Here is a 25,836-nt window from a genome sequence, read left to right as displayed (position 1 = left end):
TTTACAAGAGAGAAAGAAGAATAAAAGATCACTCAAGTTAATTATTTTCAACTATAGCAGCTTAGTTCATTTGCAGATCTCCGATGTATAAGAAAGAAGTAGACTAACTGTAGAATTTTGTTAAATGTCAATTAGTACAACTGCGTTCCCGTCAGTATAATATAGCATAATTCATCCCCTAGAAAAGAGTACATTTGAATTGTACGATTTTCAAAACTTTAATATTCAGTTGCCTGTATTTTTTCTTTAAGCCCCATGGATAATGTCACCCTGCTTTTATTCCTTCATCAAAATCCCTCGTAATCAGCAATGTCAGTACTAATTTTTGACCGACTGATTACTTAAAAAGGGAATAGTCTTCGTAACCAATTCAGTCAAATCAAATCATACAACCTCTATGTAATTCAAACCAAATCTCATTTTCATCACTTAAATCAAACAGGTTTCTATTTTACCCACTGTATTCTCCCGTAGAACGTAGCATTTTGATCTATATATATATATATATATATATGTAACAGTTACCTGAATGTTGAAGTGATCAAGCACTGCAATGAGCTCTTCTTTTTTTGATGATATGATGCTTCCTAGAGTAAGAAATAAAAACAGATATAGAAATCTACAAAACACTGAAAATTGAAAGGTCTCACTATTTTGTAGTTGGACATTGTATTGTTAACCCACTCAAATACCCCTTTACTTCTTGAGAGGTAGAGGAAATCCCTCTGCAATCTTTTCCTACAGACACCAGAGGGTCTTGTGCCCAGATTACCATGTGGATTTCTTCTCTTACACTGATATCACAAACATCTCTGCAGGTTTCTGGAGTAAAGGATCAATTTGGTAACGGGTCTATGGGCCTGGCCACTCTTGAAAAATATATAAAATTAGGCAGCATCACAAATGTTGAATGGAGGATATAGCAATCCTGATACTGGGTGCAAAACACCAGCCCATCAAACGATTACCTTGTGGTGAAACGCCACCAATGGAGCCTATACAAAGACGAAAGGAGGAGTCTCATCACCGTCATACCTGTCATCACTGTCACTGGCAGAGCCACAAGTATTTCAAAAAGAGACATTTTCAGTCAGACGGAAGCTGGGAAACCTGCATTGCCAGAGGTCTTTTGCTTTACAATATGGAATAAGAGGAGCACTGGGTAAGCTGACCCCAAGACTCCAGAGTGAGCATGAGTTGCAGATGGCGGAAAACGTATTTTACACTTCAAAAGAGCTGTACACAAGCTTGAAATTTGCAAACTTCACTGAGCCAGGTTGTAGCAGCCGACAAGTTAGTAAATCTGACTGAAAGAAAGATGCCAGACTGAGGCCTGCTGCTGGTGAGGATGCAGGAGCCGCAAACAGAGGATCACGAGAAGAGTAACTAAATGTGCAGTTAAGCACTTCACTTTAATTGACAAATAGTGTCAGCTCATGTATGCAATATGGGCCCAGGCAAGTACATCTCAATTTGTAATAAACACTTACAAAACCTATGAGCATCTGGAGACCATGCAAATGGAAAGAGTGTGCAGTATAAATACCAATAGCTGTGAGACAGGCATGGTATCAAGGGAGACGACACAGACAGATATATATTTCTAAACAAAGCTTTTCTAATGATCAGGATGGTGTAACGCCCAACTAATCCTATGCTAGGATGGAATTTTCCCCGCCTAAGGAAATATAAGGAGACTGTTTCTATAAGTCCAAACCAAGCCTATCTGTGTCACTAACCATGCTTGTCCTCACAACTACAACAAAATCTATTGGGGAAATGTTCTCAAGCAGATATAATTGTTCAAGGTCAATATAGTTCCAATGTAACTTGGTTTCAAGGAGGATTGATCACGTAATGAAGTCATCTTCTGTAGGTTCTCTGGCATCACACTTCGCATCAAAGGTCTTGAGTATCCCGTCCCAGAGTTCAAATGTAATCAAGTTCGTACCACATTGATCTTGGGACTCCTTTACCCAAGATAAACACTCTCCAGTTATTTGGTTCTCAGGGTTTCCTTCCCCAAGATTTACACTGAACAGTAACTTTGCTTCCTCTCTTCACAAGTTCATAAGAGAATACCGAGTTTGTTTGATCCTTCCTTTGGCTAGTTTCACCCAGTACCCACACTTTGCTGCTTTTGCAATATGCAGTGGTTTCTGGTCTAGGTGCAGTTATCAGACCACACGGTCCACCCATCACAAGTCACGCAACCTAAGTTTCCCCAAAACTGTTAGGCAGAATCATCTGCAGTGCCCTTAGGAACCACTGCACACAATTAAGACTACAAGTGGTAGTACAATTTCACCGTTGGTACAAGCCTGTACTACACAGTAAAGTGGTAGCAATGGCTGAGCAGCCAGACTTATCTCAAGAGCAATTGACCAGTAGTAGAGATTACACAAAGGGCTACAATAACTGCGACGCAAACAAACACTGACTCAAGGTTTCTGGTTGAAAAGAAATATAAGTACATTTATTTTTGAACCATATGTTCACAAAACACTTCCCTTCTATAAAATAAAACTACATTTAAAATATGCTACACACAATCAATTCCTCTTGTTTAGATCAATTCAAGGTACGTATATTAGACTTTGACAGACCGGTGTTTCGAAAGAAATACATTACCGGGGGTTAATACGCGATCACTTTTTGACAGTAATGACAGTTCGGTCTTATGAAAATAAAGTGTACCTGCCGGAAGAAATACACCCGAAGTCCAACACACTTAGCACAATGAATTAAGACAAGGGAATAGGGGATAAAAAGCATAGGCAATACTTTTGTCAAGGCAAATAGAAACAGAGGACACTTTCTAAAAGGTAGATAAAAGTCAATAGGCCTGCGCCAGTGTCAAATGGAACAAAAATCCTGTTGTCGAGGATCACCCGGTTAGAACAGTTCACGATTAACGATTGCCAGGAGTACTTGGATATTGTCAAAGGGAAGCAAAAGTTATAAGAGGGAAGGAAGAAAGGACAAGCCTTCGGAAAGGAAAAAGGTTCACCCCGATTCCTCAAGGTCGGATGGAGAGAACGATCAAACGGGCACAGTACCTTATTCGTAATAAGAAAGCTGGTGCTACGGCAGTTGTTCCCGGTAGTTCCTGCAGACTCACGGTTCCTGAAGCTTTAGTCGTGGGACAAGAAGGACGACGTCTGGAGCGATCTGCACTACCAAGGGATGAAGCCAGCAGCAGCGAAGCAACAGTGAATAAAAGGTGCGCTCCTTTAAAACAGGAAAGGGCTCTTCTGATGTCTGTCCGGACCACTACAGCTGTGTGCAGCGATTCCACCCAGAAGAGGATTCTCTGGCTGTTGAAGCTGAGCTGGTTGACCCCACCAGGCTCAAGGGAAGAAGACTCCAGACTGGATATTTTCTGTCGTTGAAGGGTAGATAGCTCAGGACTGCAGCAGGGCTTCACCAGAATTCGGGAGTTGCAGCAGCCGTCTTCTTCTCTGCTTCTCTTTGGTTCTTGTAGTTCCAGTGGCGACTGACTTCCAGCCCAAGAGTCCTGCCTTTTATGCCAAAATCCCCCATTCACACAGCCTGGCTGTCAATCACTGGGGTGTGCGCACGGGGTTACTAAATCCCTCCCTCACATTCAGCCCACCTAGACACCCAGACACCAAAGGAGGGCTTCTGTGCAGAAGCCCGCCAAAGGACGGCGAATAAAGAAGGCAAACCTGGTTTGGCGCGAAAAGTAAAACACAAGAAGGACTTCAACAAAAAGAAATGGCGACTAAACCCGACCAGAGCCAAAATAAAATTTATTTGGTCAAGCAGGTTTATGTTCGAGGCTAATACAATAGCTTCAAACAGTACCACGTTTATATACTATAATCGCGGTAGTAAAGTTAGGGTAGAGACCACTGCCACCAGCCAAGTCTTAATGTTAAGGGAGCGAAACAAGGCTCCAGGAGGCACAGACCAAAAGGGGTAGGAACTAACCCTTTCTAATACTCGCGGTTTTCCTTCTGGGCAGAGGTCTCCTACCGTGATTATCCCTTTTTCCTCCCAGTGTTTCCTGCTATGCATCAGGTGTTCTCTGTTGATTCCATGTAGGGCTGCTAATGGAAACTGTGGGGAGCAAAGTGCTTCTACCTTCAGTATTGTTTTGGTTCTTGACCATATCTGTCTACCAAGTTATAAAAGTGGAGCAGGGTCTTTGACTCTGGTCTTTCCTAACCATAGCACTTATTTTAGGAGGTAACTGGCTACCTCGGAACTCATCAGGGAGTCATCTATTGTTTATGTCTGCTAGCCAGCCTGCCACATTCTGGAGCTGCCCAGCTAAGTAATAGAGTTCAAAAGGCGAGAAGCGTACACCGCCTTTCGTGTAGTCTCTGCTCAATACTTCCAGTGCTACTCTTCACCGGCCCTTTCCCCATATGAAGCTGCCCATTAACGAATTGAGCTCTTTAAAGAAGGTTCTTGGTATGAAATGAACAATTTACTTACCAAACTGGTAACGTTCTTTTGATGGGATGGTCCGACGACGTATTCCACATCTATGACCTGTAATGTCCACTGCAGTGCACTTCGGAAAGTTTTCGGCAGGCGGCGTCTTGCGTTGAGCGATGTCCCTCGACGGTCTACGTCACTGGATGTTATATATATATATATATATATATATATATATAAAAGACGCACAGCGCCCATTGCTGCAGTTTTCGTTTTTTCCCCCAGAATGTGTGGCACCAGTCTCCTGCCAGTATAACTGCCTACAGCTTTGCGAAACAGAAGCTGCAATCACAGAGGAAATTCTCCAGAGGGGCAGGCTGTGAGGGCGACGTGGAATATGTCGGAGGAACATCCCATCTAAAGAACGTTACCAGTTTGCAAGTAACTTGTTCTTCGAAGGGATTGTGTCCTCCGACGTATTCGACATCTATGACAGACTCCCAAAGCAGTACCAGACTATGGAGGAGGGCAAGAATTTAGAATGTAAAATTTAGAGTACCCAATCAAATGGCAGAACAGAGGACCACCTTACCAAAGGCCAAATCCTGCCCATGGATAGATTCCAGGGAATAGCGTTTAACAAAAGTATGGACGGAAGCCCATGTGGCAGCTTCACAAATATTCCAAATAGAAACCCCCCCGTTGGAGAGCAGTGGAGGCAGCCACACCCCTATTGGAGCGAGCCTACCGGAGGGTCCTTCCCCCGCCAAACAGTAGCACTCAGAGATAGTTAGGATAATCCATCTGGACAAGGTCTGTTTGGAAACAGCCTGACCCAATCGGTGTCCAGTATAACCTATAAAGAGCCGATCATCCACTCTCACCCGGGACATCCGAGAAAGATAAAAGCTCAAAGCTCTTCTAGGATCCAACCTATGGAGCCTCTCCTCTTCCTTACTAGGATGCGGAGGAGGATAACATTCCGGAAGAATTATCTTCTGGCTCAAATGAAATTCAGACACAACCTTCGGAAGAAAAGAAGGTCGCATCCGCAGCACAACCCTGTCCTCATGGAAAACAGTAAAGGGCGGATTGGCAGAAAGTGCCTGCAATTCACTAACTCTGCATGCGAAGTAACCACAACTAAAAACAGTCTTGAAAGACCACAGTCACAAAGGACAAGAGTGTAAGGGCTCAAACGGAGCTCCCGTCAGAAACTTTAAAACCAAATTCAAATCCCAACCCGGCACCTGGAAAGGGGACAGTGGAAACACAGTCAGTCCTTTCAGAAACTGTGAGATCAAAGGAATCTTAAAGTAAAAACACTCCTGGGACGAGCGCTTAAATATGGACAGCACCGCCAGGTAACCCTTAATGCTACCCACTTGAAGGCCCTTGTGGGCTAAAGAAAGCAGAAAAGACAACACCAGAGGAATGGAACATTGAAAAGGATCCACATTCTGTCCCCTGCACCAGTCGCAGAACTAACAGCAACGGTACAGGGATTTCGTTGCGGGCTGCCTGGCCGAAAGCAACAACTCCATTACATCATCCAGGAGGTCCCAAACCTTGTATCTCAATCTTTCAGATACCAAGCGTGAAGGTTGAGAGACCTGACCTCTGGATGGAGAACCTGACCCTATCCCCTCCCGTGAGAGCAGATCGTCTCGGTAGGGAAGACGGCGTGGATGGCAGATGGATATCTCGAGAAGGTCGGGGTACCACGCTCTCCTGGCCCAATCCGGAGCAATGAGGATCATGCGGGAACCGAACCTCCGTAACCTCTGCAACATCTGAGGTATGACGGGTCTGGAGGAAACACGTACAGCAGTGGGAATGACCACTCCACAACGAACGCGTCCCCTAAGGCTCCTCTCGGGGGAAATTCACGCGAGCAGAATCTCTCGCAATTCCGGTCGACACTGGTGGCGAAGAGATCCATTGAAGGGTTCCCCAAAGGGCAAGATCTCCAAAAGGACTTCCTGAGCCAACTCCCACTCGTGAGAGACCGTGCTCTGCCTGCTCAGAGCATCCGTAAATGTGTGTAAATCTTGCCAAGACACATGTGGAGTTGACAGCTTTCAGTGCCATGCTCCCTGAAGAAAAGACCTTTCGAGCCCATCCGTCGAAGCGCTTGTCGTCCCTATCCGGAGGGATGGTAGGGTACGCCTGCTGCCTCGAGGTGACCGTAGCCGCCTGAACCACCAAACTCTCAGGAGTGGGGTGAGTGGACAAATAGCTGGGGTCACTAACAGATGGGCGGTACTTTGACAAATTCTTATTCACCACCTGAAGAGATTCCGGGGACTGCCAGGCCGATGACACCCTTTTTTGCAATGTCAGATCAAACCGTAAAACCGGGTCAGAGGGGGGGGGGGGGACCTTGGTCCAAGATGTCAATAAGATCGTCCTGAATAAAATCCTCAGGAGGATTGGACCAACCCAGGTACTCGTAGACCCTAGACATAAGCCGCCTGTAGGAAGAATCTGTATGAGCCGCCGGCTCAGGCCTCCCAAACCCCACTTCCTGAGAAGTATCCAGGCCACTTGCAAAATGGAGGGACTGTCTCAACTCCTCCAAGGGACTGTCTCCCAACAACCCAGGAGCCTCACCCTGAGAAGCAGTCTTCAAGTTCCGATCTTTCCTCCTCTTCAAAAATGTCAGCCAAAAGTCTGGAAACCAGCCAGAGTGACCGAAGACGGCCTGGGGCCCAATATTGGCCGCCCAGACTTAGAGGAAGCCTTCTGAGGCATATCCACCTCCTCAGGCAACTCCTCAGACACAGTACGCCCAAAAAGCGCGAGGGCGCTGAGGACCTTGACGTCATCGAGAACTTAGACGTCGAGGGCTTCCGACGCCGGAATCTGTGCCGTGGGTGTCGATGCTGAGACCTTCCGCGTCGACGCTGCTACAGGCGTGGGCTGATAGGACGGTACAGCATTGTCCGAGTCCAACTGGCCCGGCACCGAACGAGTCGACGCCGGCGTCTATACCACCACACGCCGTAACGGTCTCGCTGGAGACGAGGACCGAGACCTGGACTCACGTCTCTTGCGACTGCCCTTGTCCACACGGGACCTCGAGGGCTCCCAGTGCGAGTCGCACCGCTAACCAGAGCCCAAAGACGTGCGAGCCGCGGGTCGAGAACGTTCTCTGCCGGCTTCGTGAGAAGACGCAACAGGATCCGTACCTTGCGACTGGAAAATCGCCATCATTTGCTCCTTAAAAGCCGCCTACTCCTCCGGAGTCAAGGACTTAGTGGGACACGCCACCTTACGCACGGCGCCATCCTACGAGGAGCACGGGGAAGGCGAACGGTGCCGGCGCTTCGGAAAGTGCCGCGAGGATGAGGAATGGCAGGAACCACTCCGGGACTGAGAACCTCGAGCCTCCTCCCGACACGGAGAGTCGCCCCTCGAGCCGTCGGCGGAAACCCTAGACTTCGGTCCGGACTTACTGGACTTCGAGAGCCCCCTACCTACCTTGAGCATCCCCTTCCGTTCACGCAAGGCCTTGGCGGTTAGAGACTGGCATTTCAAACAGTTGTCGGCGTTGTGCGACTCCCCCAGACACCATAAATAAATACGATGCGGGTCGGTCAACTACATCTTGGACTTGCAATCCCTGCAAGTCTTGAACCCAGACCTTGGAGGCAGAGGGGTCGAAGAAAGGGACATGAAGTTCGATGAACCCACGAGGCGCGCCGAGATTTACGAAGCAAACACGTTCGCTGTCAGAAAAAACAGAACTGAGGCAACAGGTGCCGTGCGTCCTATATATAACATCCGGTGACATCGGCCCTCTATGGAGGCCCTCGACGCAAGATGCCCTCTGTCGAAAAAGTTTCCGAAGTGCACAGATGTGGAATACATCGGAGGACACAATCCCTTCGAAATGGTACATTTATAAAATGATACAGTAAGCAGGGGAGGGCTATCATTTTCACCAGAGAGATTCTGCCCATCACAGAGAGGGGTAGTTTGTCCCAGAATTTAATGGATGTCTCCAATCTCCTTTTTGCTTTAACTGTGTTTTTATATGGGTTTCTCTAATGTTGTGATATATGTTTAAACCCAGATAGTGAAAAGGTGTGGGCCTTCCATTGGAGACCAACCCCACTAAAGGGAAGAGGATTTAGTTTTACTAATCGATATCACAGATAGCGTTGCAAAGTTTCTAGCTCCAGGTATGCTTCGAGGTCGTCTTCTGGGCGCTTTATATAAAAGCAGCATGTCATCTGCGTAGAGGGATATTGCGTGCAGTTTCAAGTCTACTCTCAACCCTGTGTCGGTGAATATTTTCCTCATGTATATTGCTAGGGGTTCTAGTGCAAGGATATACAGTAAGGGCAACAAGGGACAGCCCTGTTTGATACCTCTACTGATCGGTAATGAGTCCGAGATGCATTTTCCAGTGCGTACCGTCACGGATGGGTTAGAGTAGAGCATGCAAATCCATCTCGAATTGGTTTCCCATCCCGTATTGTTCCAGAGAGGTGAATAGCCATTCCCACCTTACCGAATCAAATGCTTTGATAGCATCTAATGATACTACCACACAACACTCAGGTCGATTACGTGTTCTGTCTATTATTGCCTGAAGTCTCCTAAGGTTCGCTGTGGTGGCTCTGCCTGGGACATAACTCATCTGGTGAGGGTGCATCAATGTAGTTACTACTTTTTTAAGCCTCTCTGCAAGGACAGCAGTAAGTATATTGCTGTCTTGGTTTAGGAGTTTAATTGGTCTGAAAGATTTGCATAGTTATTTTGTCCTTTCCAGGTTTTAGAATGGGTAGTATCACCGCCTACTCCATTGTATCAGGTAGTCTTCCTTTCTCAGAAGCTTCAAGGACTTTAAGCAGTTGTGGGGCTAACACATCAGCATATTCTCTATAGAAATCTTCCGGGAGGCCATTGTCATGATGCCCGCTCCCGGGGAGCCGGTTCAAGCCTGGCGTCCCCGAAAGCGGACATGCAGTCCCCAAGGAAGGACCCAGCAACCCCATATAGTGGCCCTTTGGACAGGGTCCTGGCGCCTATGGCGCCAGGCTCATTATGGAAGCGCTTGGGTGCACTTACCTGATGCAGACCATGCTGCAGGATCCCGGCCTCCTTGAGGCCTGAAAGGAACTACTTTACCTGTGGGACTAATTTACCATCCGGGCGTGGTCGGGGAAGGATACATACCTGATTGGAGGAAGGATACATATACCTGGAACATCTTCCAAGGCTATTTAAACCCCACCCGAACAGCTACACGTGCTTCGCGTTGTTCTGCATCTAGCAGCTGGACGCTCACCGTGTCTGCTCCTGCATCCTGACTTCTGCCACGCCTGCCAGCATCCTGGATCACCTGCAAAGGAAGAGAAGAAGAGAACAGAAGAAGGAAAAGTCCTTACCTGCTAAATCCGCATCCTGGAGACATCTCGCCGACAATCCTGAAAAGGAAGACTTATTTAAAAGCTCATCGCGCCGATTGCTGCATCGCCGCATTCCACTCACCTTTACAGGGCGCCTCCATGTTCAGCAGCGATCATCCTTACCTGATTTCTACAAGGATTTCACCTCTCATCTCGGGTCGGTGCCTGTTCCCCGCCATTCCGTACCCCGGCCCCTATGGGGAAAAAGACACTAGCATTAGTACATTAATGCATGGACACAAGGGGAACCTCTTATCAAAAAACTTACCTGGAAGCCAAGCAAGTTTGGTTCTCACCAATCCGAAAATCCAGTGAAGTAACTGGATACCAACGCGCCCCTGCATCAGAAGCAGGATGGAGAGCTCGTCCTTCCAGACCCTAAGGTGAGACGCTACGAGGAATCACAGAAGGGTTTCGAGGAGGGTGAGAGGGGAAAGTGGGAGGCTGATTGCTTTACCCCGCAGACAGTTAATCCCCTATTTTCGCCTACAGAAGGATACTTCTGCGAGCCAGACAAGCCAGATTTGGGGGCCCGGTACAGTCCGTCTTCCGAACCCTGCGCATCACCTTAGAAGAGGTCACAGCAGCGCGAACCAGTCCAGCGCCTCCGTGGGAGTCAGGTGAGCGTTACAGCCATCACTTCCTGGGGATTTACTGGTGGGCAGTGCGGCAATAACCTCCTGTATCTCTTCTATAGTAGGTGGTGCATCTAGCACCTCTTCCTGCTCTGCGGTCAACACAGGTAGACCTATGTCCCCTAGGGTCTCAATGATTTCTGCTTCCCTGGAGCCAGAGTTGACTTCGTAGAGGTCACAATAGAATTATTTGAAGGTGCGGTTAATCTCTTTCTGTGATCTCCAAACATTCCCACATTAATCTGCTATCTCTACCACCTCTTCCCTGGTGTTTTTGTCTTGGACCAGACAAGCTAAGAGTCTGCCCGGCTTATCTCCCTACCCATGTAATTTCTCAATGTATTTTGTATAGCTAAAGTTGCCCGATTTATCCCACTGCTCCAGGCACTGTTGTCCGAGTGTTACGAGTTTGCTTTCGATTCCCTTTTCTGACGGATCTGAACCCTCTAGTTTTTTTTTATCTTATCCTCTATATTCGCTATCCGTCACGTTAGGTCTTTTTGGATCCCTCCTGCTTTGGCTATGGCTGACCCCCTTAGTACAACCTTAAAAACATCCCACACCGTTCTCATGTCTTTTACACCCCCTGGGTTGTGTTCAAAGTACTGTTCGACTTGGTGTCTAAGTCCTTCCCTGAAACTGCTGTCTCGGAGTGATTCCGCTCCGAGTTTCCAAGTGGGTATAGGAGCCGGGTGGCTAGAGAGTGTCCATTACACTATCATGGGCAAGTGGTCCAATAGTGTCCTGCCTTCATATGATGCCCCCAATACATTCCCCAGGTGTTCCTTTCCTGCAAGTATGTAATCTATTCTCGTATAGATCTTGTGTATGCTAGAGAAATATGAGAATTCCTTCTTGTATTGGTGTATCCAACTCCATATTTCCTGTAGGTCTAGGTCCTGTATTAGTGTGTTCAGAGCTTTGGACGGGGGCTGGGGGGAGGAGGGGGGGGGGGTTAGTGGGTGAGGTGTGCTGTCTGACCTGTCTAGGGACAGATCTAATATACAGTTGAAATCCCCCCCTCCCCCAGAACCACATCATGCCCTTGTAGGGTGTTAGTTTGGTGTATAACGAACAGTAGAAAGCTGCTGCATTGTGATAGGGCGTATAAGAGTTGATTATACAAATCTCTCTCTTCTCTAGAAATTCATGATTTAGGATCACCCTTCCCGCGTGGTCTGAGTGAGTGTTTAATACCTGGAGTGGGACCCCTGGTACTATCCATGCGATCAGTCCTCTAGCATAGTTGGAGTATGCGTCCCCAAACCCTCTACCTCTCCAGTTTCAGAGTATATGTGTTTGTTTAGCTGGTGTTAAGTGCGTTTCTTGGAGCAGGGCAATGTGGACCCCTTTGTGACGTAGATATGCCATCAGTCTCATTCTTTTAATGTAGTTATTGAGGCCATGGACGTTTCACATGGCAATCTTTAAGGTCTCCGTCATCGGGGTGCTCTTTCTAGTGCTATCGTCCCTTCCCATTTTCATGATGCTTTTGGATTGCCTTTATACTTCGACTTGGGGCATACATGTTCCGCCTGGTGAGCAGGTCTGGCTTCGCGGTCCGCACTGAATACTGCTCCCTTTTTTTTGTCCATTAATTCCTCCGCTCCCTGAGGGGCCGTCTCAGTTGTCACGGTTTGTGGTATTGACCCATAGGTTACTGTATGATTCCTGCTTCCATGGCTGGTTCGACCGTGATGTAACCTTAACAGTGTTTTTAACAATTGAACACGTGACTTTCAACATAGTGCCCTCCGGTGTGGTCCAGCAGAGGCATAGCCACCTGTAGTCCCTGAAAGATCTCAGAGATTGGTAGCCAAGTACTAAGACGTACTCACAGTTCATCTAAAAATGGCTAGGGGACTGAAATCCCACGCTAAGTGTCCAGGGGAACCAGGGAAAGGGGCAGTGGTTCCCGATTGATGTGTCCTTCACCGTTATCTAAGCCTGGGGTTTGTTTATCCGCATGAGTGTTTAGAGACCAAGAGTGCGGAGTCCCCGCCTGAGTAGTCTCCTTTTAGTAGCATTGACGGCTGCCCATGTGTCCATGTTGGTTTTGTACTCTACTTGTTGGCTCTGTGTGAGCCCTCTTACGTTTCTGACATCTGCCCTAGGTTTTGCTCATCCATCCACTCATCGACTGCCTCTGGCATTTTGAAGAAGAGATTTCCGCTTGTAAAGAATTTTCAGTTTCGCCGTGTAGAGGAAAACGTATTTGATGGCCTGATTTCTGAGCCTGTCTTTGGTTGGTATGTGCTGGGCTCTCCTCCTTTGAACTTGAATAGTACAGTCCAGGTATACAGCCAGGGTTGCAGTCTCTCTCTGGATCACTCCCCCTGATCGGGTGGGCTAGAATACTTTCTTTGTCTCGATAGTTAAGGATCTTTGCTACGATTGGTCTTGGGGGTGCTCCCACAGGGGGTTGTGTCATGATTCCTGCCCCTCATGTCCCCAGCACTCCAAGATGTCAGGCTGGAGCCAGGCCACGATCACCTACATGGCCCTCAAGGGCCTCTCCATCCCTCCAAAGACCCACTTGGAGTCAGACTTGGCGCTTGTGGCACCAGACTCACTCACTCCCATAGGAGAACATTGGGGATTGGACTTGTAGTGCATTGATGGGAACAAGATGGATGCCCCGACATATTTCGGTTCCCAGAACTGCATGTGCAGTCTAGTCTTTTGGGTGTGGTTCAGCCCAGAGACACCTGGGATACCCAGAGACTATTTAAGCCACGCCCAGGCTGAGAAACATGCTTTGTGTTTTCTGCACCTGCAGCGTGACACTCACCGTGTTCGGATCGGTCTCCAGTAGGCCAGCATCTTTCTTCTGCGCTCAGCTCCTGCAAGAACACGGTTAGGTACAGACTTAACTTGCGGCGCTTCTGCCCATCATTCATCGCTTCTTCTGTTCTGCGGGTATCTTCGGCGGTGTCATTCCCATCCCGGCACGCCGCTTCCGAAGGAAAAGGGAACATAACAGAAAAAAAAGGCATTAGTAAGCATTGAGCAAATCTTTGCTTATTTTTAAAGACTGTACGAGCTTCAAACGCTTACCTGAATCCCAGCCGCTCTGGGGGAACTCTGCAAGAGGGGAAAGACACTCCAGGTTAGCGTGGCAACATCTAGAGACGCTGCATACCGCGCTTACTCACCGCATTTCTTCTTCATAACCGGCATCCACGCTGAAAACGTTGGGGCACCTAAAAGACACAGAAAAAGAACTTGGTTCAATACAAAAGGGTCGCATCGCGCTCTCACTCACCTTCAGCGCTACTCATCTCAGCAGCACGTCGCCATCCCCGGACGCCGGCCATCATCTAAGGAAGGAAAGGAACGAAGTTAGAGTACTGTTCAAAAGACTCATTATACTTACCTGTCAAACTCTTTCCAGTGAAGTAACTAGGCAGCAACAAGCCTGCATCAATCAACGCGCCCCTGCGCTGAAAGCAGGACGGAGAGCACACTTTCCAAGAAAACAAGGTGAGCTGTGGATCAAAGGGTAGGGTTGGACACCGGGGAAGAAGGGGTTCAAGCACACAGAGACAATAGGGAGTTAAACTCTACCAATCCTGTGTTTCAGGCCCAGTTTCCAGTCGAGTAGACTCCAGGGAAGGGTTCGAGGTCGTAAGAGGTCAGAACAGAGTGACGTCCCCGTGGATACCAGGTGAGCGTTACAGGTTGGGAGGGAAGGGGTTGTTTCCTCGTGAGTGCTCTGTGGGCCTGCTCTACTGTGAATCCCTGTGACAGGACTCCAGCCCCTATTTCTTGGAGGAGCAAGTGTTTGACAAAGTTGGTGGGATCGCTGCTCTCCGCCCCCTCAGGTAACCGCAGGATCCTGATGTTACTTCTTTGTTCTCGCCCCTCTGCATCCTCGGTTCTCCCCTGTAGCATTCAGACTTTGGCTGTTAGGTCCTGCACCATTGCCCGCAGGTCTTTAGTGGTGGATGCTGTCTCTTACAGTTTCTGTGTTGTATCGCCCACTCTACGAGCTAGGTGTTAGGGAGAATACTCATTCTATGGCTAATTTCCCCTACCTATAGAGTCTCCCAGCAGCTTTGTTTTTTTCTCCTGCTAAGAGTGTGACCATTTTTTCCCACTATTAGGCATGTTTGCTATGTGTGTTCTAGGCTATTTTTTGTGTTTAATGTCTATGGGGTTTATCTCACCCTCATAGGAACCATCTTTATACACATGTGTTACACAGAACCCTCCGTGCAGTGACACAGGGGTGTTGTAGTGACCCCCAAACATGGGGGTCACTACAACACCCCTACTGTCTACTGTCTCCCAGGGCATGTAAAGTCCCCATTGACTTTACTAGTCAATTTTTATGAACTAAACCAGTACAACCCATCTTACTATGGAGGTAGTGGGAAGGGTTAATAGTTTTTCCCTGGTGTTCATTTTTGAGAGGGTACCGTACAGTCCCTCTCTCAAAAGTTTCTGGCTGGTGGCAGTGGTTACTACTAAAAATAGTCGACCGCGAATATTTCTCTATGGGATTTTCCCATTGTTCGAGGCTACCACATTTTCTGACAGCCTGTAACATACCGCTGGTTTATTCTTATATTAACTTTACTCTGGTAGGTTTTATTTGCCAGAACTTTTATATAAATTCTTTCTCGTGCCTTTCTCTAAACTCCTAACCCAGGTCGGGGAGCCTTTGTTCGTCCTTTTGGCGGGCTTCTGCCAAGAAGCCCTCCTTTCGGCACCACTGAGTCTGGGGTGGCTCCGTTGTGTGGGAGGGGGAGTAGGACCCCTGGATAGAGTTGCCGCAGCAACTCATGTCGCACTCTGCCCTGATAGGCTGGAGAGTCTCCCGCCAAGATGACCACTCCACTGTGTGAGTGACAGCTAGGCTGTATGAATGGGGATCTTTTTGCATAAAAGCAGGGTCCTGAGGACTGGAAGAGCAAGACATCGCCACTGGAACTGAGGAACCGAAGAGGGGAGAAGCCAAAGACATCTGCAACGATTGAACCACCGGTGAAGCCCTGCTGCAGCGTCTCACCACTTTTCTCCACACGATGAGAGGAGATCTTCATCTGCAAGAGCCTTCTTCCCTTGAGCTGGTGGGGGCCAACCAGTTTGCCAATTGCCTTCCCGGACCTGCCTTGGTCGAACCGCCAGTGCCCTGCACTTGGAGGCCGGATAGCCAGGCAGCCATCCACCCGGACACCGATTTAAAGGAGCGTACCTTTTATTTTGTTTGGCAGCAACGTGCCTGGTTTCATTCCTGGGTAGTGCAGTAACTCGAACCCTCCTCCACGATGAGAAACTCTCTTCCTCTGCTGGATCCCCCGAACTGCAGGAACAACCGCCACCGCAAGAGCCTTTTCTTCATTTTAAGGTACTTTTTTCTGCCAGGCCTCCCTTTTCAAGTGATAGTGCTAAAGTTGTTTTAAATCCTTTACCTACCTGTTGGGTTGGCCGCCCCTATCGTCTAACATTGTCTTTCACCTTCTGTATCCACCTTTTCGAATCGTTAACCAAAGACTTGACTGCAGCTACAAGAACATTTTGCTCCTGGGCTCTGCCCTGTACCACTGACTCTGGAACAGGCCTATTGACTCTGGCTGAATTTGTTAGACCTGCCTTCTCTAGATTGCTTCTCAACTAGAACTGTGTTGGTGCACCTTATTCTTATAACCACCCTTTCCTTCCCACTTTTAAAAACTTGTGAAGTGCCATTTTGCTCGGTTTTCATTTACGTATTCGATATGCTAAAATACTGCCTTGCCTAACTTGTTCACAAACTTATTGGGAAGTGTTACTAGGGTGCCTAAGAATATATTCCTGTATAACTTGTACTTTCCCTCCCTTGTGAGAAATTGCTAGAGTGCCATTTGTGTTTGGTTTTCACTGTGCCGTTTTGCTCAGTTTTCACTCTTGCTCAAACTTGTCTGCAATTTAACTAGGGAGTTGTGTATACTTTTCTTGACTGATTTTAACTTGCTTTATTAACTGTGATTAATGTGTTGAACTAGAAGTGTGTAAATTAAATATATATATTCTTTTTAATACAAAGCTTTGGTCAGTGTTTCCTTGTGCCATAGTGCTGTAACCCTATTGTGTAAACCCTGAATACTGCTCATCTCCCTCTTGAGATAAGTCTGACTGCTTAGCCACAGCTACCAACTAAATCTTTGTGGTACAGACTGATACCAAAGGGGATTTATTGCTCATACCTGTAGTCTTAATCTTCTGTAGTGCTCCCTAAGGATTCTGCCTAACACTAGGTTATGCACGTCTTGGCGCAGGAGATCGCATTTCATCTCCCCTGTGTGGGTCTCCATAGATGTTCTCATAGCTGCAAGTCCCTATAGGATCTTGGTCTCATTGCCAGTATTCTGGAGTTCCTGTTCACTGTTCCTCGAGTGATCCTCCAGGTGTACAGAGTCTGATTTTGGGTCATTTTTCTTTGCATGGGAGTCGACCAATGTTTGTTTTGGCTGGGTAGCCATCTTTCTTCTCCCTTCCGGCATCCGGGGCGACTTTCTGCTTTAGAGCTTGCCAAGCAGTACAGGTTCTTGCTCTGATTAATTACTCCTTTTCTGGGGGCGGGCGGCCCAGAGTTAAGTGACGGCCCTTGATGGTAATGTTACAGTGTCAGTTGGGGCACCTGCCTGTTGGGGTGCTTGTACTATTAGTGGTGTTCCTTTCAGCCCAGTTGGTGAGAGTTGCTCACAGGCTGCCTGTTCCATTTGCTCACTGTGTTGGCTCGAGAGTGGACTCTATTATTTCTGCTGCAGTCCGCCCATCTCACTTCCACAGGTATTGCGAGGTGTCTGGTGGCTCCCCTGCATCGGCCGATGACCAGTGGCTCCTGTGTACCTCCCGCTATTAATTTGGGGGCCAAAAGGGGAGTGTCCCTGCCCCTATGATCCCTTACAGTCCTATGGACTGGTGGGCCAGGTGGCGGTGGTGTTCACTTGCTGATTCAAGGTCTGTTATGGGTTGAGACCTCTTTGTCTAATGCTGTGTGTGGGAGGTTTTTTGCTACACTGATGTTTCTAAGTTTAGTCCCCCTCAGCGCCCAGTATTTGCCACCTTATATGCGCACTTCACTTGTCGTTGGGACCCTGGTGGTGGTGGTGGTGATGGGTGGTGTGGGGAGAGGGGGCCTTGAGGAAAGAGTCTTGCTTTTGCCCAGAATTAGTCTCTTGGTAAGCGCTGCCCAGGTGGAGTCTTTTGCGGTCTGGTCGTATTATCCGGAGGACTGAGAGAGGGAGTTCCTCCCTGCCCTTGCGTTGCTTTTGCTTGCTCTACTGTGTCTTTGGTCTCTGTTACTTTTAAAAATGGTATTAAGCCCGTTGGCAGGAGAGGGCGTCAAAGGGATCGGACTTCTATCCGGTTGTGTGTGCGCTTAGAGTGGGCTCCCGTGTGGTTGCAGACTGGACGGGGTCCTGCCGCCCAGTCTATCGCTAGGGCGCTTGGCGGGTGCTTAACGCCTCTCACTGCTTAGTCCTTCAGGGACGCTGCTCATAATGCGGCAGCTAGCTGTGTGCCTTACCGCTAATCGCCGGTGCTGTGCTGCAGTTTCCCTTAGGATCTTACGGGCTCTGTCCTCTGCCAGTCTGGGCTCATTCTCCCTCTTCTAGCGTCCGGAGATCATGGTCGTCATTTTGCAGGCTTTTTCCACCAGGTTGTTGCAGCTGGGCTCTCCCTTCCTCACATCGCAGAGGGCTCCAAAAAGAAGTTCTGCGTGTGCCACTGGAATTCACACGTCTGCCACTGGAATTCACACGTCTGCTGGATATCTCATTTGCATCTCAAGACTCGCTTCATCAGGATCTGTTTTTGCAGGATTGGCCAGGGAACTCAATGCTCACGGCCTCACAATGCAGCTGGCCACGCCCCCTCATGTGCTTCTCTGATTGTGGGTTACTTGATTTATGCAGTCTTCAGCACTGCATATTCTAATGAAGTAACCGCTTTCTTTTCTTTCAGTATTTCCGCAAATTTAACATGGACTCTGTTTCACTCAAACCACAACTTTCCTGCTGCTCAAGATTCAGGAAATTTAATGTTGCATTCATCAGGATAGCACCTTTCATTCTGTTCGGCTTTCAATAATGAACGTTAAGATGTGCAAACTTGAATAACACATTTTATGCAGTTCGGTATTGACCAAATGTTTTCACTTGTGTGCACTTAAGCAGTACATTTTCAGGCAGTTTGGTATTCAATAAGGTTTAAGTTACTTACCTGTAACTATTGTTCTCCAGCATGGGTCTGGCATGGATTCATATGCTCGTCAATATTCCGTGTTGTCGGGCTGGGAATCTTCAGTAAAAGAAAAAACTGTTTAACTTTCACTTAAAAACTGTATTTCTCCTCTAAACCAATTCACTGTCCTCTGGGTCACACTGTCCACATCCAGCAACAGTCCTCTCCCCAAGTCCTTCCCCTATCATCCATCTTCAGATTTGGTAAGCATGTAAAGTGGCAGAATGACTAAGAAGAGGCGCAGAGGGGCCGGAGGGAGGGTTTGCATGTGAATCCATGCCAAACCCATGCTGGAGAACAATAGTAACAGGTAAGTAACTTACACCTTCTCCAGCATGGGGTCTGGCATGGATTCACAAGCTCATGAGTAACGAATACATAGCAGTACAACATTACACAACCTCGGAGGTGGCAATGCTTACCAATAGCAATAATCTTTACCTTTGAAACAGACTCACCTCAAGTGAACAGGTTGCGTAGCACTGCTTGGCCAACGCTGGACTTCTCCCTGGAATCCCTGTCGGCGCATAGAACTTCGTGAAGGTGTGCGTGTACCTCCATGTAGCAGCCCTGCAGATGTCAACCAGGGGCACACCAGACAGGAAGGCCATCGTCGCAGCAATCGCTCTAGTGGAATTGGCTCTCAGACGGCAGGGCAACAGTCGGTTCGACAACCGGTGACAGTGCGTGAAGCAGCCGGAGAGCCACTTTGAAATGGAAGCTTTGGACAAGGCCTTCCCATGGTTCACAGGACCAAAGTTCACAAACAGTTGTGAAGTTTTCCCGAAAACTCTTTGTGCGCATCTCATAGAACTTCCAAGGCACTAGCTACATCCAGCGAGTGCAAGGCCCTTTCCGCCAGTGACAAAGGTTTGGGGAAGAAAACAGATAACACCAAAGGCTTGTTGAGGGGGAATTCAGGCAGAACCTTAGGCATAAAAAGAGTGGCGAGTATGCAGCACCACCCTTGTTCGTGAAAAGTCTGGTACGGTTGCTTGCAGGATAGGGCCTGCATCTCACCTACCCTTCTCGCAGAAGTGATAGCCACAAGGAAAGCCGTTTCCCTCAAGAAAAACTTGAGTGGAGCCTGATGCATAGGCCCCCCAACCCCGCATGAGCCTTGTCAGAACCACGTTGAGTTCCTACGCCGGGGCAGGAGCCTTCACCAGCGGAAAAGATCAGAAAAGTCCTTTGAGAAACTCCATGAGTCAGCGGGACCAAAGTGAAGATCTTTCTGGGGACCTGGTGTAGCGAGAGATAGCCGCGAGATGTACCTTGAAGGAGGTGTGCGCCAGTCCGGCCTTTGCCAAGGATAGCACGTATCGAAGGATTTGTGGGGCTGTGACCCTCAGAGGGTTACTCTTCTGTGACACTTCCACTTGTGGCAGTAGCACTTCAATGTCGACGAGGCCCTGGCCTTGGCAAGGACCTCCCTGCAGTCCTCTTGGCAACTCATACCCTCCAAACGCTAGGGCTGCTGGCACCAAGCCCTCACGTTCAGCAATGCTGGGTCGTGATGAAGGATTACGCTTCCTTCTCTGGTGAGAAGATCCAGAACCACTGGCAACTTGACCGGAGGCGATTCTGACAGGCTGAGAAGGTCCAGATACCAAATCTGCCTCGCCACACCAGGGCGAGGAGTATCATCTTGCATTGACACTGTATGAGTGTGTTGATGACTCGTAGCAGGAGAAGGAATGGAGGAAACGCGTACAGAAACAGCCCTTCCCACAGGAAGGAGAGCACATCCACCAGGCTCCTCAGGTGGCCGAATCTGCTGACAAACTCCTGGCATTTGGAGGAGTTTGCCACCGTTGCAAACAGATCGCACTGGGGTCAGCCCCATTTGATGTGCAGGCAGTCCACCTGATCCTGACGAAGCTCCCACTTGGGGCAGGAGTGCAGTTCCCTGCTGACAGAGTCTTAGATGGTGTTCTGGACTCCAGGCAGATAGAGGGGGCCAAGGAACATCCCTTGTCCGACAGCCCATCACCACAAGTCCTGCGCTTCCTGGGGAGCGCTGGGGATAGAGAGCCCCCCCAGCTTCCTGATGTAAAACATGATGGTGGTGTTGTCGTGAAAATTCTCACCACCTTGGCTTTCAGAGACGGTAGGAAGGACTTGAGGGCCCCGAACACTGCCCGTAGCTCCAGGATGTTGATATGAAGATCCTTCTGCAGCATCCACTGGCCTCTGGCGTGCAGACGTCCGGCGCGCGCTCCCCAACCTTCCAGGGAGGCATCCGTGGTGACCGTCTCCTGGTATGGGGGGGGGATTTTGAAATCCTGTGCCTTGAGCGAAGTTGGAGTGATGCCCCACCACTCTATTGCCCGTCAGAACTCTTCATTGAGAGATCTTGTCCGTGAAACTTCCGGACACCTGTATCCAGCGGGCACCCAGGAATTCCTGTAGAGGTCTCATCTGCAACCTGCAGAGACGGACGAGGTAGATTAAGGACGACATCTTGACCAGTAACTACTTGATGGCCCGCACTGTGGCAGTCTTCGGCGACGATAGCCGTTGCACCATTCCTTGAATGGATGCCAGCCTCTCCTCCAAGTGTGAAGCCAGGCAAGACCCCGTATTGGGTCTGGCGCCTAGGAACAGCGCGTTCTGAGATGGCTTTAAGCAGGACCTCCGATAGTTGACGGAGAATCGTAGATCAGTCAATTAAACGGCCGTCTCCGTGTGTCCATTGGCCAGCTCCCACGAGCTGGCACGTATCAGCCAGTTGTCCAGGCACGGGTATACATGTATCGCCTGCAGGCACAGATAGCCCGACACTGGTGTCAGGCATTTTGTGAACACTCTGGGGGCTGACTTCAAGCCGAAAGGCAGGGCCTTAAACTGATGGTGCTGGCCTTGCACCACGAAGTGCAGAAACTTCAGATGTCTTGTGAATGGGGATGTGGAAATGGGCATCCTCCAGGTCCAACAACGTCAAGGAGTCTCCTTTTTCCAGGTGGCAGAGTACCGTTGCAACTTGACCATACTGAACCTTTGGGACTTTAGGTATTTGTTCGGACATCATAGGTCCAGGATGGGGCTCCAGCCCCCTGTCTTTCTGACTAGAAAGTATCTGGAATAGACTCCGTAGCCGTTGGGGGAACCTGCTCTATTTCCCCTTTTTGCAGCATGGCTTGTACCTCTTCCAGAAGCTGAGGGATGTGCTGCTCCTGACGGGGAACCGGAGTGATCCGCGGACACCCGAGTCGGAACTCCATAGTGTGTCCTTGGGTGAGAGTGTCTAGGACCCATCTGTCGGTGGTGATCTTTCCCCACTCGCTGACAAACCTAGTAAGCCGGCCTCCCACCGCAGTGCACGAGTGGGTACCAGACATCCTGGTCGGTTCAGGCTTGCTTCGGCGCCGGCGTCCTGCCCTGCGGGCGACAACGCTGTCCTACGCTACAAAAAGGCCTTGGAACGGCCTCTGTAGGCTTCTTGCATTGAGGATCTGGAAGGTTGTCTGTACGAAGTAGGGAACCCTTTTAAAGACCTGCTCGACTTTTCCCTGGAGGAGCAAAAAGAACACTAGCGGTGCTGCTGGAGAGTGCCCAGGGAACGGGCTGTCTGTGTCCGTCTTGATAGCCTGGAGGGGCTTGTTGACGGCCTTCCCAAACAGTTTTTCCCCTTTGAAGGGCATGTCCAGTACCTTCGCTTGGACCGCCTGGCAGAAACTAGTGACTATCATCCAACCCTGTCGCTGAAGGAAGACACCGTTCCCCATTTTCCGGAACCCAATGTCGGTGACGTCCAATGCCACTGTGATGGCGTGATCCGACGCCATTTACCCTTCCAGGAAGAGAACAAGGGTTTCCATCTTATTGTCATCGGGTAGGAACTTCAAGATCAGTCCTAACTTGTACCACAATTCCATGTCGTACCTGGCCAGGATCGCCAAAGCGTTGGCCGTCTTGATAGTGTACGCCGCTGTATAAATCGTCTTTCCCATGGCGTCCATCCACCCCCCCCCCCTCCCTATCTGGAGGGGTTGAAGACAAGGACGGGTTAGCCGACCGTTTCCTTGCAGCCGCTAACACAGAGTCCAGTGATGGTTGTGACCTCGGGCACGGAGTCCGGCACCCTATATTTCTTCTTCAGCCTATCGCGCTTGGCTGGAGCTGTGCAAGGGTTCTTCATAAGGACCAGGCCCTCCTCCCAAACATCGGCCAAAAAAGGCAACGCCATGGTAGTCTTCCTCTTGGCCTTGCGCCTTTGATACAAGGAACCCTCCTTATTTTCTTCAGGCACACGCTGGAATAGCTCGGAGGCCCTGGAGATCATGGAGTGGAACAAACCCACCTCATCTGGTGGGGACACCCTATGTGGAGCATCCAAATGCAGCGATTCACTGTCTGCCCCGATTAGGTCTTCACCCTCATCTGGAGTCGTGGCCGTATCCGTACCAGTGTCTGACTCTGCTGGGGGAGAAGGGGCCTGATGTGGTGGAGGAGGTTGATATGGGGGCGTCCGATGAAGCTTCCTCTTCTTCTCTGAAAGCTTTTCAGGGGACTGGGGGTGGGACAGGGGGCTGGAAATCACAGGTATAAGTGCCGGAGACATTATCTGGATCTCTGAAATCAAGTTGTGTAGTGTTCACAGGAAAAGGAAATGTCCCTCGGCTTAGAAGGCAGAACAGGAAAACTAGGCCCGTTGTCCTCTTCAACATACTCGTGGACCATGTGCTCTTGATCCTCGCCGTCCGTGGACGAGTCCTCCATGGTTTGGGCAACGGCCTGGGAGGGCTGTTTCGAGGCCTACCCCCCCCCTTCCCTTTTTCTCCCCCTGAGAGTCTTGAACCGGGCCTGGGTCAGTTTCACCCCTTCTGGCGTGCCTGCAGACATTGCCAAAGTCACTGTGGCTGTGTCACGCCTTGGGGAAAGGGAGACTGAGCTGTGGGAGCTACCCTCATAGGATCAGCCCCCATAGCTGCCGTGGTAGTAATAGCTGTCTACTGAGACTGCGACAAGGTCTTCATCTGTGCCGGTTTCAGCCTGCTTGGGCTGCGTGCCAGTCTTCTCCCCTGTCCGCAGCTTCGCAGATTTCTCTCATAGTTTGGCCGGGGTAGATGACTTCCTCTTTGAAGAGGAGCTTGAAGGAATACTGGCAATGTAGGTGGAAGGTGATGCTGATCGTGCCCTATCCACTTTGGGACACGCTTCCACAGCAAACCCGGTGGACGCAGACTTGTGGCTCTTGGCCTTATCTTAGGCACCCACGCATGAGGCACCCTCAAAGGACTTAGAAAACTGCTCCTCGGATGGACCGGTTCTGGACGAGGCATGACCCTGCTCGGATCACGGGTCTGAGGCCTTGTTCATGTTAAGCCATGCTGCCAGCCTACTATGCCTGTCCGTTGTTTTCTTGGAGAAACCAAGGCATATCTCACACTCTACCTCCTTGTGGTCCGGGTGAAACAGAAGTCATTAGAGGTGTTTGTCCTAAAGAGGGACCTTCCATCCTTCTCCGTCATGGTCGTAGGGGCGCGAAGTAGGCTCAAGATGGCCTTGTAGAACCTCGATGGATCTTCACCCTTGAGTGGTGCAGAACTTCACTGACAAAAATCCCTGCTGTTGGCAGAAGAAAAGAGCACACTGGCTTCTTTGAACAAAAAATTGAACTTTTTTCCAACAAAAAAAAAACACCAAAAATAAATAGCTCAGAGAGAAAGCTCGAGGACTCCCAACACTGAAGCGTGCAAGAAAAATCTGAAGATGGCTGCTGGGGGAGGGGCTTGGGGAGAGGACATTGATTGGTTTAGATGAGAAATACAGTTTTTAAGTGAAAGTGAAACTGTTTTCTTTTACAGAGGATTCCCAGCCTGACAACGGGGAATATTCATGAGCATGTGAATCCATGCCAGACCCCATGCTGGAGAAGAACAAGTTACTTCCACAAGGGAAGTATTACTGCGGGGATGGATGGGAGGGGCGATAAGGAATACGTCGGAGGAACATCCCATCGAAAGAACGTTACAAGGTAAGAAGTAACTTGTTCTTCAAAGGGATTGTGTCCTCCGACGTATTCCTTATCTTTGATTGACTCCCATAGCAGTGGCATGTAATTGGAGGTGGGAGTAATAATGTCATGTATCCCCTTTAGGAATGAACCACATGTAATACGGCTTTTCCAAATCTGGTCTCTTGACTAGCGGAGGAATCCAGGTTGTAATATTTTCTGAATGTATGTGCGGACGACCATGTGGCAGCCAAACATTTGTATTGGACCGGTACCCCTCTTTGGAGGGCCGAAGAGGCTGCGATACCCCTGGTTGAATGAGCCCTAAGATTTTGGGGAGGCTCTTTCCCTGCCAGTTTGTAACATTCCAGAATGGTCAAAATAATCCACCTGGAAATGGTCAGTTTTGTTATGGGTAATCCCAACTTGTGACCCGAGTATCCTACAAACAGTTGGTCTGCTTGCCTAATCCTAGCCAGTCTGCTGATGTAAAAGCTCAGAGCTCGCCTTGGGTCCAGCCTATGTAGCCTTTCTTCCTCTTTCCCTGGATGGGGAGGAGTGTAGAACGAAGGTAAGGTCATTTTCTGAGTAATATGAAATTCAGAAACCACCTTTGGGAGGAAATTAGGCTTCACCTGCAGGACAACTTTGTCTGTATGGAAAATTGTATGGGGGGGGGGTTTACAAGAGAGCTTGTAGCTCGCTCACCCTCCTAGCAGATGTTAGTGCTACCAATAGGACAGTTTTAAGCGTGAGAAATCTCAGCGAACAAGAGTGGAGTGGTTCGAATGGAGTACCCATTAGGAAGTTTAAGACTAATTTTAAGTCCCATAAGGGAACTTGGAATGGTCTTGGAGGATAAACATTAGTTAATCCCTTGAGAAATTGTACTAATAGAGGTATTTTGAAATACGATGGTTCCTCCGCAGTGCGCTTGAAGATTGAATGCGCTGCGAGATAGCCTTTTACAGTGCCAACTTGAAGGTCTGAGTTTGCCAAGTAGAGTCGAAACGATAACACTGTTGGTGTACCACATGAAAAAGGGTCGATATTGCCTTCTCTACACCAGCTGCAAAACTTGTTCCAACGGCAGCGGTATAAAGACTTTGTTGCTGGCCTTCTGGCCGAAAGCAACACCTCCATGACGTCATCAGGGAGGTCCCAATCCTTGTACCTCACTCTT

General features: G+C 49.0%; 1 protein-coding gene across 2 annotated transcripts in view; it reads right to left on the bottom strand.

The window, feature by feature from the left end:
* SMC6 (structural maintenance of chromosomes 6) overlaps positions 1 to 25,836 on the bottom strand; it is a 2,412,589-nt gene that overhangs the window by 1,953,191 nt on the left and 433,562 nt on the right. For both annotated transcript variants that reach the window (XM_069605927.1, XM_069605928.1), the window contains one exon: positions 526 to 587. In XM_069605927.1, coding sequence (XP_069462028.1) covers positions 526 to 587 — 62 coding nt within the window. The remainder of the gene's footprint in view (positions 1 to 525; positions 588 to 25,836) is intronic.

This window comes from Ambystoma mexicanum, chromosome 4p (genome assembly GCF_040938575.1).
Source record: "Ambystoma mexicanum isolate Mex_15411 chromosome 4p, UKY_AmexF1_1, whole genome shotgun sequence".
Lineage (NCBI taxonomy): Eukaryota > Metazoa > Chordata > Amphibia > Caudata > Ambystomatidae > Ambystoma > Ambystoma mexicanum.
The sequence above is the reverse complement of the archived record's forward strand: the minus strand, read 5'-3'. Positions and strand labels throughout refer to the sequence as shown.